The sequence below is a fragment of the Phragmites australis genome, chromosome 17 (genome assembly GCF_958298935.1).
Source record: "Phragmites australis chromosome 17, lpPhrAust1.1, whole genome shotgun sequence".
In the NCBI taxonomy this organism is placed as follows: Eukaryota; Viridiplantae; Streptophyta; class Magnoliopsida; order Poales; family Poaceae; genus Phragmites; species Phragmites australis.
This window is the reverse complement of record NC_084937.1, coordinates 20,733,079-20,746,948: the sequence shown is the minus strand read 5'-3', so window position 1 is coordinate 20,746,948 and position 13,870 is coordinate 20,733,079. Positions and strand designations below refer to the sequence as shown.

Genomic DNA, 13,870 nt, shown 5'->3' with positions numbered 1-13,870 from the left:
TTGTATAACAATGGCTTACATATGTCATACGATGACGTGGTAACCGGTATAGCTCACACCGAGGTTCCAACGAAAAAACCAGCGTCACCAACTTCGATTTTTCCTCCACTGTCCCAATACGCTTGATCCTTAACCCAACGGTCCATATGTATGTAGCCATAAGCAAATTTCCAACGCATTCGAATCCATGTCGTCACTGATCTATCTCTAAGATGAAGTATCATTCAGAAGCTTCTTTTTATTAATTTTCTTGCTCACTAATTATTCAGTGCATGATTAATGAGCTCTCCTCCTTGTGTTGAGCTCACTCTCTCTCTCACTAGTCGCTAGCCCTGCTGCTGCGGCCGCCCTTTTTATTCTTATCTCCTCGCCCCTCTTCACCTCCTTACCTGTTGTTTTCCTCCCTCTTCCTTCACCTGTCGTCCCATGCTAAAAAAGCCCGGGGTTAGGAGCTAGAGGTAATCTCTCTCTCTCTCTCGGTCAAGGCGAGTGGGGCAGCACTGCGCGCGCGGCATGGAGGCCATGGACGTCAAGTACAGGCCGGTCATGTTCCCCAACGGCGCCGCCGTCAAGAAGGTGAAGCCGGCGGCAGTGGCGCCGGCAGCCGGCGAGCCGATGTACCGGGAGTGCCTCAAGAACCACGCGGCGAGCCTGGGCGGGCACGCGGTGGACGGATGCGGGGAGTTCATGCCAACGCCGGGGGCCAATCCCGCCGTCCCGACGTCGCTCAGGTGCGCGGCGTGCGGCTGCCACCGCAACTTCCACCGCCGGACGGTGGAGGGGTCCCCGCCGCCGCCGCCTGCGCCGCTGGCGCTGCCGCCGCCCGTGCCGGCGAGCATGTTCCATGGCCAGCCGCACCGCGGCGAGGAGACGCCGGAGGACAGGCTCCCGAGGGTCATCGACGGCGACGACTCCGACTCCGACTCGGACGGCTCGGAGTACGACGAGGAGCGGTCGGTGTCCCCGCCCCCGCCGCAGCATGTGACGGCACCGGTGGCGCAGCAGCCTCCGCCGCCGTACTTCCCCTCGGCGCCTCACATGCTGCTCTCTCTTGGCTCCGGAGCGCCAGGCGCGGCGGTGGCGGCAGCGGCGGTCCAGAGGCTCCCGGCCCAGCTGACGCCGTCGAGCGCGCCGCCTCCCGGGGCGATGGCGAGGAAACGTTTCCGCACCAAGTTCACCGCCGAGCAGAAGCAGCGGATGCAGGAGCTGTCGGAGCGGCTCGGGTGGCGGCTGCAGAAGCGCGACGAGGCCATCGTCGACGAGTGGTGCCGCGACATCGGCGTCGGCAAGGGCGTCTTCAAGGTCTGGATGCACAACAACAAGCACAACTTCCTCGGCGGCCACAGCGCCCGCCGCAGCTCCTCCTCCGGCACCCCCGCCACCGCCGCACCACTCCACACCCCAACCGCATCCGGCTCCGCACCACCATTCAACCCGTCCACCACCAGTCCTCCCCCTCCTGTTCTCACCTCGTCCCCGCCGGTCGCCACCACAGGCTTCAACATCAACGGCGCCGCCTCCACCGCCCCCACCGTCACCGCCGTCCACCAAGAGAACGTCAACGGAGCCTCGTCGCCGCAGTCCGCATAAACTAGAGAGAGAAGGGAGAATGGAGAAACATGTAGCTTAATTTCAGTGATCATTTCCTTTTCTTTTCCTTAGACTTTCCCTCTAAGAAATTAACCCCAAGAAAGCATGCCGCCAGCAGCCGCCGCTGCAGCTCTTGTCGCCATGCCATGCCTAGAAATCCAAGCAGCTTCCTCCCCTCCCTGTATGTTCTTGGGATCTGATGATGATGGTGATGCTGAGTTAGGATTAGATTATCTCATCCCAACCAAAAGTGGTAACCTTCTTGGTTGTTCAATCTTGTCCACCATGAGCTGTGCTCAGAGGAGCAAAGCAGGGAGAGAGTTCTTCCTTCAAGGCTCCTAGGATCCCATGCTGTTCTGCTGTGACATGTTGCACAAAATGGAAGCAGCCTCCCCCCTCCTGCTCCTCTGAGCACTGTTCCTCATTAATCAATTGACTTGCTTTGTACTTGTGCTTGCCATTAGGAGTAGGATAATGGCTAAGCCCATCATTAGCAGGGCATATTATATACTGCTTGCATGCACGACTAGTTGGGAGTTAAACGTAACTAAGCAACGTGCGCTTAAACTAAGCAACGTGCGCTTAAACTGAATCCAAGCCAAGCTAAGCTGAAGCTGCCACACATTCACAGTTGGTACTTGTTGCCATGCTTGCCGAGCTCTACTGAGTACAGCACTGGCCACATTCATAAGTTGTAGTTCTTCGCTCTCCAACTCTTCCTAACTCCTTCCACTAAGGCAGGCATTGAAGAAGCCATGGAAAGTGCTTGCTTCGCAACAACTCTGCCGCCAAAAGTGCAGAGACGAACACAGATAACCATCAGCTCGTACAGTAAGGGACTGATGGGCAGGCAGGTAGCTAGATAAGATCCAGCCGGACCAGGTGGGCAATTAGGCAGCAGCGCTTTGTCCTAAGAATGTTTTTAGCGCTAGAAAGGGCAAGTAAATGGCGGGCTCTGTTCGGCCTCGTACCATCGGCACTGTGAGTGATGGGAGGGAATATGAGGAGGAAGGCGATACTTTTTGTCGCGCTGGGGGCGCTCGAACGAAAAGCTGGCGCCATTGACGCTGAAAAGGCCGGTCGGAGTCGGGATGGGGCTTTGGCTGGCCGTGACAAGCCAAATCATGCAGAGCTAGCTGCGCTCGTGATGGCATTAGCCTAGGCATGGCTCCCTGACAGCGCAGGCAGGTTAAAAAAGATGTTTTTTTTCTTCTTCGGCTCCCCTGCTTTGGCGATCTTTTCTGCCCAATTCCCGAAGAGTGTAATCGATGATGCACCTGCGCTGCTAAACAAACCCATGATTTGCTCTCAATTCACCGCTTTGTGGTGCCACCCTTCTTTTTGGTTCTTTCTACAGAATCGACAATTATAGCCCATCTTCAGCTGACTGCTGAGTCTGCCCAGGGGTAGTTCATAATTTCATATATTTGTGGACTGTCACATACGGTTATGAAATCCTTTCTCATGTAACTTAAAATCTTTATATGACAAGTCTAGACATATCATCTACATGTGTCCAGTGTATACATTCTTAAAGACAGTAATAGTCAATTTTTTTAAAAGAAAAAATTTGGTTACACATTTTCACAAAGTTCTATTTTAAGATCTGCTAGATTCTTAATATGCTTCAGAGATGCTGGTGCCTCTTTAAGGGGAACTCATCATATGGATGCTCCTCATGATCATGCTTTATCCTGTGCTCGTGATGGGCTTGAAAGATCTGCTTGCTGGGTTGTTGGGGTTCATGAGATGGCAAACCCTAACAACTAGTAAGGCCTGCCTTCCTTCCTGCACGCACGATGCATTGCATGCCAGCTTAGATTCTTCATTTCCCTATCCTGATCTACCTTTGATTAGGTTCCCCAAATTTATTATTGTTAATCTGATGAAAGGATGTTCGTACTATTAGAAGGTGCCTTCCCAGGTAATCATGCTATACCTGATATTATAATAACAGAGATTAGCTAGCATGGGTCATGGGGATTGCACATGGAAGCTGGATCTGCATTTGTTTATGGGATCGGAGCATGTTACTTTGTCCTCCTTCGGATCTTTATTCGTAGGGTTGCCTCTACCTAGTAAATAATTGTAACAATATTTATATCATACTTGTAAAATAAGCAAAGGTACAAATCTAGGGCCTTTGTGGAACACACAGATTTCACAACAGTTGTACTACAAATGTTTTTCTGACAATAGATTTAAAAGTCTCATATTATAAATGATTGTTCTTTTTCTAACACAACATACCGTTGTTTTTAAGTAAAGAAAAAAATATGCCGGAAGCTCTACCTTGTACACGAGAATAGGTGTGCATCTGGGCTGGAACTCGGATGGGCAGGATGCTCGATGGCACCCTGCCAACCGAGTGCTTAGTCTCCGAATGTTGGAAAAAACACCTTTAAATACTAGACGGTCTGTGTTATTAATTTTATTACCTATGCTAAAAATATGTAGAAGTACGTAGTTCCATGTCATGGAAAAGTTAAAAACACATTTTCTAGGTTTTTACTACACCTAGAATGCTAGAGGTCCTAAGATTACAGTATTAACTCATTTAACCCTTCAAAGGGGAATCGACGATAACGATGGTTTAAGGACCTTTTGCACTTTGATTCATCTTTCGTCTTGACAAATAATGTCTGATTGAATAATGCTATCGAATAGAATATCTTATCTCCATAGTAATACTAACATACACTATCAAACGTTGAAACGTCGACAATGGAATCGATGCCCACACGCTTTTCACCTTTTTATCACTATCCATCTCCGCTTAACAATAACTTATCCAAGTGAGCTCCGATGTTAAGCTCACAGATTCCCCCTTTTCCCGATTTGATCACTCCAAGACTAGCTAATCACAGGTTAAGGTTACTCAAGTAGGCAAGGCTAACCTCCAATTAGAAGTCACTAATCTTTCCAGTCCAAGTGCTGTGACGTCACTGCAGCCTGCCTCAACGGTTCTCTGTTAGATTTGATTAAATTTTGCCTACCTGTTGGCGCCAGTGAGCGTCACGGTTCGTTCAAGTGGTTTTTGGCTGTAGTGTGGTGTGTGCTGACTGCTGAGCTTCTGACGCTGCTGCTAGCAGCAGTGATGCTAGCGATGGTAGTTGCAATGCCTTCCAAGTAACCGCTGCAAATGGTTATTTAATGAGGGGTGTGGTTTCCAAGGAGGTTAGTACATCCTCTTTTTACGATATTTGTTCACGCTCATTATTTTGTACAAATAAGAATATTAAAATTGAGTGAAAAAAATATATAGAGATGATCATACCACTCCTAATCAATATAAGAATGAGAGCAAATAACTCACTAACATTCGATTAAATGCATGCATGCACTTAAGGACATAGCAGAAAAATGAGCCATAAAACATCCTTGATTGCCGTAATGGACAAACAATTTGAGACAGATACTCTCGAGATCATAGACAAATATTACGAAACGGAGGGAGTAGTTTAACTTAGTAAGGGTTAAAGTTCTTTTTTTACTAGAGTAAACTAACAACCGGTCGGTTTTTTATTTTTTTACCTGTTCACATGGTCTTCCGGCGGTGTTAGATATCATGTCTTAAAATTATAGATATAGTCTTAATCATATTAATAGATACATATAAATATAGGCTACTCTTATACTTGTAATCTAAGTTATTATAATATAGTCTTATCTCCGGTTGTTTTTTACGTTCACATTGAAAGATTTTTCCACATTAAATCTCATGTTCCTCATATCCAAATTTCCTAACAGGCAGGATGGGAATGCCGTGTTATTTGTGGTAGCCCTGTTCCCCTTGCAAATAGTAGTCCTAAACTCAAATTTTGTTGGGAGTCTTCTTCGAATCCTTAGATAAAGTTTTGTGAAATTTCTATACTCCAAACAGGCCCTCAGATCGTACATGTTCGGATGAGGATGAGTATAAGGAGATACGTACGTGCGCCGGCAAGAGTCATCTTCAAATCGTAGATAAAATTCTGCGAAATTTTTGTATCCCACAGAGTTTCAGAAGGTGAAGGGTTGGGTGTGCTGCCACGAGTCATGGATTTGATAACAATAGCCCACATTTTTTTAATTATACGTGCACCCAATGATTCTGCTTCCTGTCACGAGGAAATTATGCGCACCCAATAATTCGGTGGAGAGGATGATTAGTCGCTGGCTTAAGCAACAGACTTGTACTGGGCAAATCTGGAAGCAACAGCTGTTGTTCTGAGGCCCCTTCTGCCCCGTTGGACCTCGCGATCAATTTGGTGCTTCAGCATCCGCGCGAGATCGAAAATGGCTGATGAGATTCCATCTTTTGGAATGATGACAAGCCCGCTTTACACAGCCCCTTGACGTGGCGGCGACAGTCTCTTTCGCTCTTCGCATTCACCTCCTGTCACTGCGTCGTTGCATTGCGCACAGCTTGACACCACATGCTCCTGCACTTTTCTGGCAGCTTCACACCACATGCTCCGTTTTCACTACCTACCAGCTTACAAGCTTTTAGGTGAGTTGATCGCAAATACTGAAATGCGAATTGGAATATTAAACGGGCTTTGTGTTGGACTTGTTTGGTATTTTCCGTAGACAAGAAAATGGTGCCGTGCCAATCGGACCGGCCACCACTAGTACATCTCGTGCATATTCCAATATCACTCGCACTTCCTACCCTATTTGGATAGACTTTTTTGGTTTTTCTATAAAAAAGATATAAGCTATTCAAATGACTGTTTTTTTTCTCGGTTTCTCGTGACTTTTGTCTAAGTTGAGTAAGCAGCTACGATTGCTAAGAAGCTGAGAAACATGTTGAAAATAGATTTTCTTATCTTTTAGTGTATTGAAAAGCTAAAAATTTATTATAAAAATCAACTATCAAAATTCAACAGTCACAACTGTTTCCTCAACCAACTAGAAGTTCTAAAGTCACATCCTTTCTAAACGGAGCCTTAGACAGTGTGTACGGAGCTAGTGTTTCCATGAAATTTCGTGCGGTTAGTTCTAGTTAGCATCATGTTTCATTTCTAGAGCTAAACAATTTTAACACAAAAAGCTACTAACAAATCTTTAAACATAGTCGGTTCACTAACCGTCATTACAATCACAGTAGATTTATTTGCTCCACAACTTCGTCACAACGATTCAACTAGTTTTTAACCATATATCACAGTCGGTTGTAATTCAAAACCAATCAGATCTTAGGGGCCGTTTGGTAGAGCTCTGATTCTGTGGTGAGAGTGATTCTATGGTGAAAGTAGGGTGGGAGTGATTCTGTGGTGGAAGTGATTCTGTTTGTAAAATCGTTTGGTATGCTGGTGGTGGAAGTGATTCCTGAGAGGATATTGTGTTGAAATCGAGGAGAATCAGTCGAGAATCAGGTGAAAGCTAGTTTTTTCAGCTCCCACCTCGCTATACAAAACGGGAAGTGATTCCCGAGCAGAATCACTCCCCGACCAACCCGTTTGGCAGCGCTGGGAGTGATTCGGGAGCAGAATCAGCTCCTAGAGCTCTACCAAACAGGGCCTTACTCAATCAATCCTTAGACTGAATCTGACTTTTCTACGTGGTTTATTGCCGTTTGTTCTAGCCATGAATCAACTATGATAATACTTAGATTATCACTATCGGATGGTGAATAAAACCTATTATGATATGTGATTATCACTATCAGGTGGTGGATAAAACCTACTATGATATGTGATTATCACGTAACGCTCTGAGCGTTCCCCACTCGTAACTATTCGTAATAAATGTATATGCTGCTATGATAAATATTATGTTTACTGCTTGTTTCAGAGGATATGGCTAACATTTCTAAGGCTAGCTTAAATATTTCTAATTCTTGTGATGCATGTTGTACAAATTACAATCGGTTTTTTATTAACTGACTATAAAAATAAACCACATAATATACGGTTCAAGTAAAAAACCGGCTGTAGAAACTGACTATAATAATATTATTATTAGTAACCGTGATAACGAGTGTCATAATCGGTTCTGAAACTGATTGTGCAAAATCACTGAACACTGATTATCCCAATCGCTTAGCGCAGCCGCTTCAAAACTAACTGTGATAGTTCCGAAATGGTCTCCCTGCAGCAGTAGTACTACTACCATCGAGGTCACTCGGCCCGGCCACTTCTCGCAAGTTCTTGAGGAAAATTACTACTCGTTGCAGGCTAATTTTTCTGAATCCGCCTCTACGAATTTGACTGGTGTCTACGAACACGCTTTGGACGTTGGGAGGAACGGCATGTATGTATCGCGTCACGCCATGAAAGTGGCTTTCAATGAAGTCTGTTGGAGCTCATTGATTGATCGCTGGTTATATTGCCGTGCCGGGGAAAGCCATCTCGCGAGGTAGAGGAGGCCTCGTGAACACGCATGCCCGCTTTGGTATGGATCTGCGGCACGGTACGTGGGCTACGGCTTAGCTTTGTTTTGCTGGGACGTGGGGGCCCGTCTGTCGGCAGCTGGGCAACGGGCGTGAGATCGTTGAGAGAGGAGGCTGCTCTGAAACGGATCTAGTGGCGGATTCCGTTTTGGCTCGAGTGACACCTATACCATCGGTGTGCTTTGAACAGCGGCAAATAATGCAAGATTTATATTTTTGGATCATTAGATGATATAAAACTTTAAAAAATAAACTAAAGATTTATTTTCACTTAGCTAGATTAAAAAAATAAATAAGTAATGAGCTATAACTAACCATTGAATGCCCGCTTGCATCCTGTTAGCGAGGATCTCCAACAACCACGCGCTACGCATGGCCCTGCGCCAGACTCGCCCCACGCACGAGCACCGAACTCAGTCACCACGCCTCGCCTCGCCTCGCCACGGCACGCATGTCTCCGCACGACTCGGCTGGCTAACGACCTCGTAAGAATAGCGTAGTTTGTTAGTTTCCTCTCCATGTTGTACACGTATAAAACCTTTGCTTGATGATAAATACAAGTGCGGTTGATCTCAGTACTCTTCTACATGGTATCAAAGACCGAACATTCCTTCCTGCCAAATCTGTTTGCTCCATCCTCTTCCACCGCCATGGCCAACTCCCCCTAATCCCCTTCCTCCGACTCCTCCGGCTCCATCTCCCACGACATTGCTCCCTAGCCTGCTCCAGCGTCAATCATACAGACGGTGAACATTCGTTCCCATGTTCCTGTGCTGCTCGACACGAACAAATCTTACTACAATCAATTGTGCTGCTTCTTCGATTCCGTCCTCACTAAATTCGACCTTGACACGCACATGCACTCCCCATCGCCGCTGTACCAGCGTGACGCTGAGTGGAGGATGAACGACCACATTATCGTCAACTGGCTCTACACCACCGTCACAAAGGATGTCTTCGACCTTATCCACAAGCCGTGTTCCTTGGCATTCACCGTTTGGAACACCATCGAGGGCCTCTTCTGTGATAACGAGCTCCAATGCGCCATCTACTTCGAGACTAAGTTCCACAGTCTGCAACAAGGAGACATGAGCATCTCCCAGTCCTACACCCGGCTCAAAACGCTCACCAACAACCTCTGCGACGTCGGCCAACCCATCTCTGAGTCTAGGCAGGTACTCAACATGCTCCGCAGTCTCAACCACAAGTACCGCCACACGACATCAACTCCAAATTCCCACCCCACACCTTCATGAGCGCCCACTCTTACCTACTTCTGGAGGAGCTCTGTGAACTCTACGATGCCAAGATGGAGGCCAGTCAGACCCTCTTCGTTGGCCACAGTGGGTCCCCTTCCTCAGTCTTTGGACTTGCCGATGGTGGAAATGGCTCTGGCTCCAACCGGAACAAGAATCGCAACAAAAAGCATGGTTGTGGCTCCGGCTCAAATTTTGTCACCTATTCTGCTCCCAGCGGCACTAGCGGTGCACCCCAGTAGCGTCACACCACTCCTAGCACTCCATGGGCCGCTGGCTACAACCCGTGGACGAGCCTTATCTAGGCCTGGCCTATGCCCTTCTGGCCCCAGGCGCTGGCGTGTTGGGCCCCCACCCACCATTTTAGCCCCAACAAGCCATGATCTCCCACCACCAGCCGGCCCTGCTCCTGTCCATTGGAGGATCATAACACGCTTTATGCCGCGATCACCTCCACCGAAGTCGAGCCGCAGCCTCCAAGCGATGTCGACTGGTTCATGGACACTGGCACGCCTGCTCACATGTCCTCATCTGCTGGTAACTGCCCTTTCCATACTCTTCCTCCATTATTGTCGGCAATGGTGCGCGCTTGCTAGTCACTCACATGGACGGAGCCGCCATTTCCACCAATTCCACTCCTTTACATCTTCGTAATGTTCTCATCTTTCCTCATTTAATCAATAATTTGATTTTAGTTCGCAAACTCGCCTGTGACAAAAATGTTTCGATTGAGTTTGACCCCATGGTTTTTCCATCAAGGACCTTCTCACCGGCATGATGAAGCTCCGATGTGAAAGTTCAGGAGATCTCTATCCTCTGCACTTCCCACAGCATCATGCCCTCATTGCCTCCTCTGCAGTGGTCGACTTGTGGCACTAGCGCCTGGGGCATCCTGGCAATAATACTCTTTCTCAGGTGTTGCAATCATTTGAGTTTCAATGTAATAAATCAGTTGCACATACATGTCATTCATGTTGTCTCGGCGAGCATGTGTAGCTGCCTTTTTATTCTTCAAACAAATAGAACTTTCTTTCCATTCCAAATTGTTCACTTTGATGTCTGGACTTCACTTGTGCTTAGTAATTTTGGCTACAAGTACTACCTAGTGCTTCTCGAGGATTACACCCACTACGTCTGAACCTTTCCACTTTGCAACAAATCCGAAGTGCTCCCCCTTCTTCGCTCCTTTCACACCTACATCTGCACTCAGTTCAGGCTGTCGATTCTCGCTCTGTAGATCAACAACAACATGGAGTTTGATACCACCGTGCTCCGTCTCTTTTTCTCCGCTCACGGCATCGCGTTTGCGCCTCTCATGCCCTTACACGTCTCAGCAAAACAGCAAGTCTAAGAGGATCTTACGCATGCTTAACGATTGTTTGAGAACCCTCCTACTTCACATTGCAGTTCCGTTAGCATTCTAGGCAGAGGTGATGCCCACCGCGATGTACCTACTGAATCGGTGTCCCCTATCACGCCATCGGCACCACTACACCATATGAGCTCCACCTCGGCATGCCTCCTAACTACAATGAGCTCTGCGTCTTTAGTTCTTTGTGCTACCCTAACATCACGACCACCACACCGAATAAGCTCAGTCCACGCTCGACAGCCTGCATCTTCCTCGGCTACCCTACAGATCACTGTGACTGTCGATGCCTCGACATCAACACTAGATGAATCATCACCTCGAGCCACGTCCACTTGATGAGCACTAATTCATGTTCCGGTGCTCCTCTGAACCAAGCTCCACGCCCACGCCATCACCCGGGTACCGCGATGATAGTATCGTCATACAACTGCCCCACCGCCCTTCTCCACTTCAACGTGTAACCACATCACATCCTGAGATCGCATTGACGATGCCTTCCCCTCCGCGTTCTGTGTCACCAGGTGTCCCTTCCCCAGCTGAACACATGTTGTCATCACTGGACGTTTCGGTGAGCTGCAGGAGTGCATCGCCGGACATTTTGGCAAGCTGCAGGAATGCGTCGCAGGACGTTTCGGTGAGCTACAGGTGTGCATCACCGGACATTTTGGCAAGCTGCAGGAATGAACGAACAAACATGCCCCACAAAGCCACGACTCAGTCCCGTCCGCACCGCCTGCCACGCACGAGCAGCCTCGCCACCACATGGCCACACACGCTCGAGTCGGTGTGTTCAAGCCAAATCTGAAGTATGCCCTTGCCGGCACTATCATGCCTATCTCCCTTGTGCCCACCTCCATGCATGCTGTGCTAAAGGATCCTAACTGGCTTGGCGCTATGCAACAATAATTCAATTCCTTACACGCCAATGGGACCTAGACTCTTGTCTCTCGTCCACTTGGCGCATGAATCATCACCGGCAAGTGGGTCTTCAAATACAAGATGAACTCCGATGGCACTCTCGAGTGTTACAAAGCCCAGTGGGTTGTCTGTGGCTTCCATCAACGCCCAAGCATGGATTTTGGTAAAACGTTCACACCAGTTGTGAAGCCAGTGATGATCTGCACCATGCTTTCCCTCGTCGCCACCAAACACTGGTCATCTCATCAACTGGACGTCTCCAACGCCTTCCTCCATGAAAACCTCCAGGAGCAGGTCTTATGTCAATAGCCCATGAGATTCGTCGACCCTCAATGACCTAACGATGTGTGCCTATTGTCGTGCTCACTCTATGGCCTTCATCAAGCGATGCATGCCTAGTTCACATGTTTTGTTGAGCACGTCGTATCCATCGGATTTGCTCAAACATGCTTAGACTCGTCGTTGTTTATACTTCGCCAAAGCGCCGCCATGGCATACCTCTTACTCTACGTCAATGACACGGTGCTCTCAGCTTCCTCCACGGCCCTTCTGCAACACATTGTCGTGCACCTACAATCCGCATTTACCATCAAGGACATGGGGCCTGTCCGATACTTCCTTGGCATTGACGTTCGTTACACACGCATGGGCTTCTTCCTCTCCCAAACCAAGTGCATTGACAACCTCCTTGAGCGCGGCGGTATGAGAAACAACAAGCCTGTTGCTACACCAGCCAACACCAAGCCGAAACCATCCTACAACGGTAGCAACTCCTTCGCGATGCATCTTTGTACCGCATCATAGCTGTCATCCTACAGTACCTTACACTCACAAGGCCAGACATCGCCTACGCGGTGCAACAAGTATGCTTACAACATGCATGCTCTCCGCGACCGTCACTTCGTGATGCTCAAACGTATACTCAGGTAAATCAAAGGAACGTCAACACTCAGCATTCATCTCCAGGCTATAGCTTCACCGACCATTACGGTGTACTCTGTCGACAGGGCCAGCTGCCCCGATACCCGACGGTCGATATCCGGCTACTCCGGCTACTGTGTGTTCCTCGGTGGCTCGTTCATCTCATGGTCCTAAAAGCGATAACCCACGGTGTCCCGCTCGAGCACTGATGCAGAATACCAAGGCATTGCCAACGCTATCTCCGAATGTTCATGGCTTTGGCACCTCCTCGGCGAGCTTCATTATGGCATGCCTAAAGCCACAGTGGCGTTCCGTGACAACATTGTGTCCATCTACATGTCCCGCAATCCCGTTCACCATCGCATTGGACATTCATTTCATCAGAGAGAAGGTGGCACTTGGTGAGCTTCAGGTTTTGCACGCGCCCAATGCATGGCAGATTGCAGACATCTTTATTAAAGGATTGTCCACAGCGTTGTACATCGTCTTCTGGGCCAATCTCTCCGTCGCATCGGCGAGCGATGAGACTACAGGAGGGGGGGGGGGCTATTAGCGATGGTCTCCAACAACCATGCGCTACGCATGGCCCTGTGCCACACTCGGTCACCACGACTCGCCTTGCCATGGCGTGCATGTCTCCATGCGACACGGCTGGCTAACGACCTCGTAGGAATAGCGTAGTTTGTTGGTTTCCTCTCCATGTTGTACTCCTTTGCTCGATGATCAATACAAGTGCGGTTGATCTCGGTACTCCTCTACACATCCCTACTGGTTGCTGTGAAAGCACCACTTTCAACTTTTAATGCCCAAGAACCTAAGCATCAATAAAATTTCTCCTCGCAAGCTACTTATATTTCTGATAAATGATGTTCGTCTGAAATTGCCATGTAGAAATCTTTTCTTTTCTAGCTTTGAACCAAATAGTCTGTTAAGCTCTCGTAAAAACAATTAAATACTATGTGCTTCTTTGAAAATTCTTGGCACCCACGCGTTTCAGACATTTTGTGAGCTTCAATGTCTAACACTCCTGGTCCTGGGCTTATGAATCGAGTCATCTGGGCCATCCATTCTCTAATGCGTTGAGCGTACGGCTCAGATCGGTTGCTACAACCTGCCTGTACGCTGCCTTCCAGTTTCACGACCGAGTTTGGCTAATCATCGGGCCACCCAGGACCATCCACATGCTCGAAGTCTCATGCATGGGACCAATGTATTTGCAGAGTAATGTCCATGCTGCCTTTCTCATGGCAACCCAAAGCTTCAAAAACACTAAAGCGCTTCTAATCTAGTGATGGTGATGGAACCTAGCTTGCATGCATGCCTTGGCTAGATATCAAGATGACTGGGCATTAGCACTAATCAATGTGCTCTGACCCTAACTTCCTAGCATTAAACCTTAGCTAGAGCCTTCCTTAGATACTCCTACCTACGTGTTCT

At 48.1% G+C, this 13,870-nt stretch overlaps 2 protein-coding genes across 2 annotated transcripts; both read left to right on the top strand.

The window, feature by feature from the left end:
- Positions 1–355: 355 nt before the first annotated feature.
- LOC133897564 (zinc-finger homeodomain protein 9-like) lies at positions 356–2,037 on the top strand. Its single transcript, XM_062338333.1, has one exon. The coding sequence runs from the start codon at positions 514–516 to the stop codon at positions 1,588–1,590; it is 1,077 nt and encodes a 358-aa protein (XP_062194317.1). The 5' UTR covers positions 356–513; the 3' UTR covers positions 1,591–2,037.
- A 6,786-nt stretch (positions 2,038–8,823) lies between these two features.
- Positions 8,824–9,222, top strand: LOC133896956 (uncharacterized). The gene has a single exon (XM_062337575.1). The coding sequence runs from the start codon at positions 8,824–8,826 to the stop codon at positions 9,220–9,222; it is 399 nt and encodes a 132-aa protein (XP_062193559.1).
- The last annotated feature ends 4,648 nt before the right edge of the window (positions 9,223–13,870 follow it).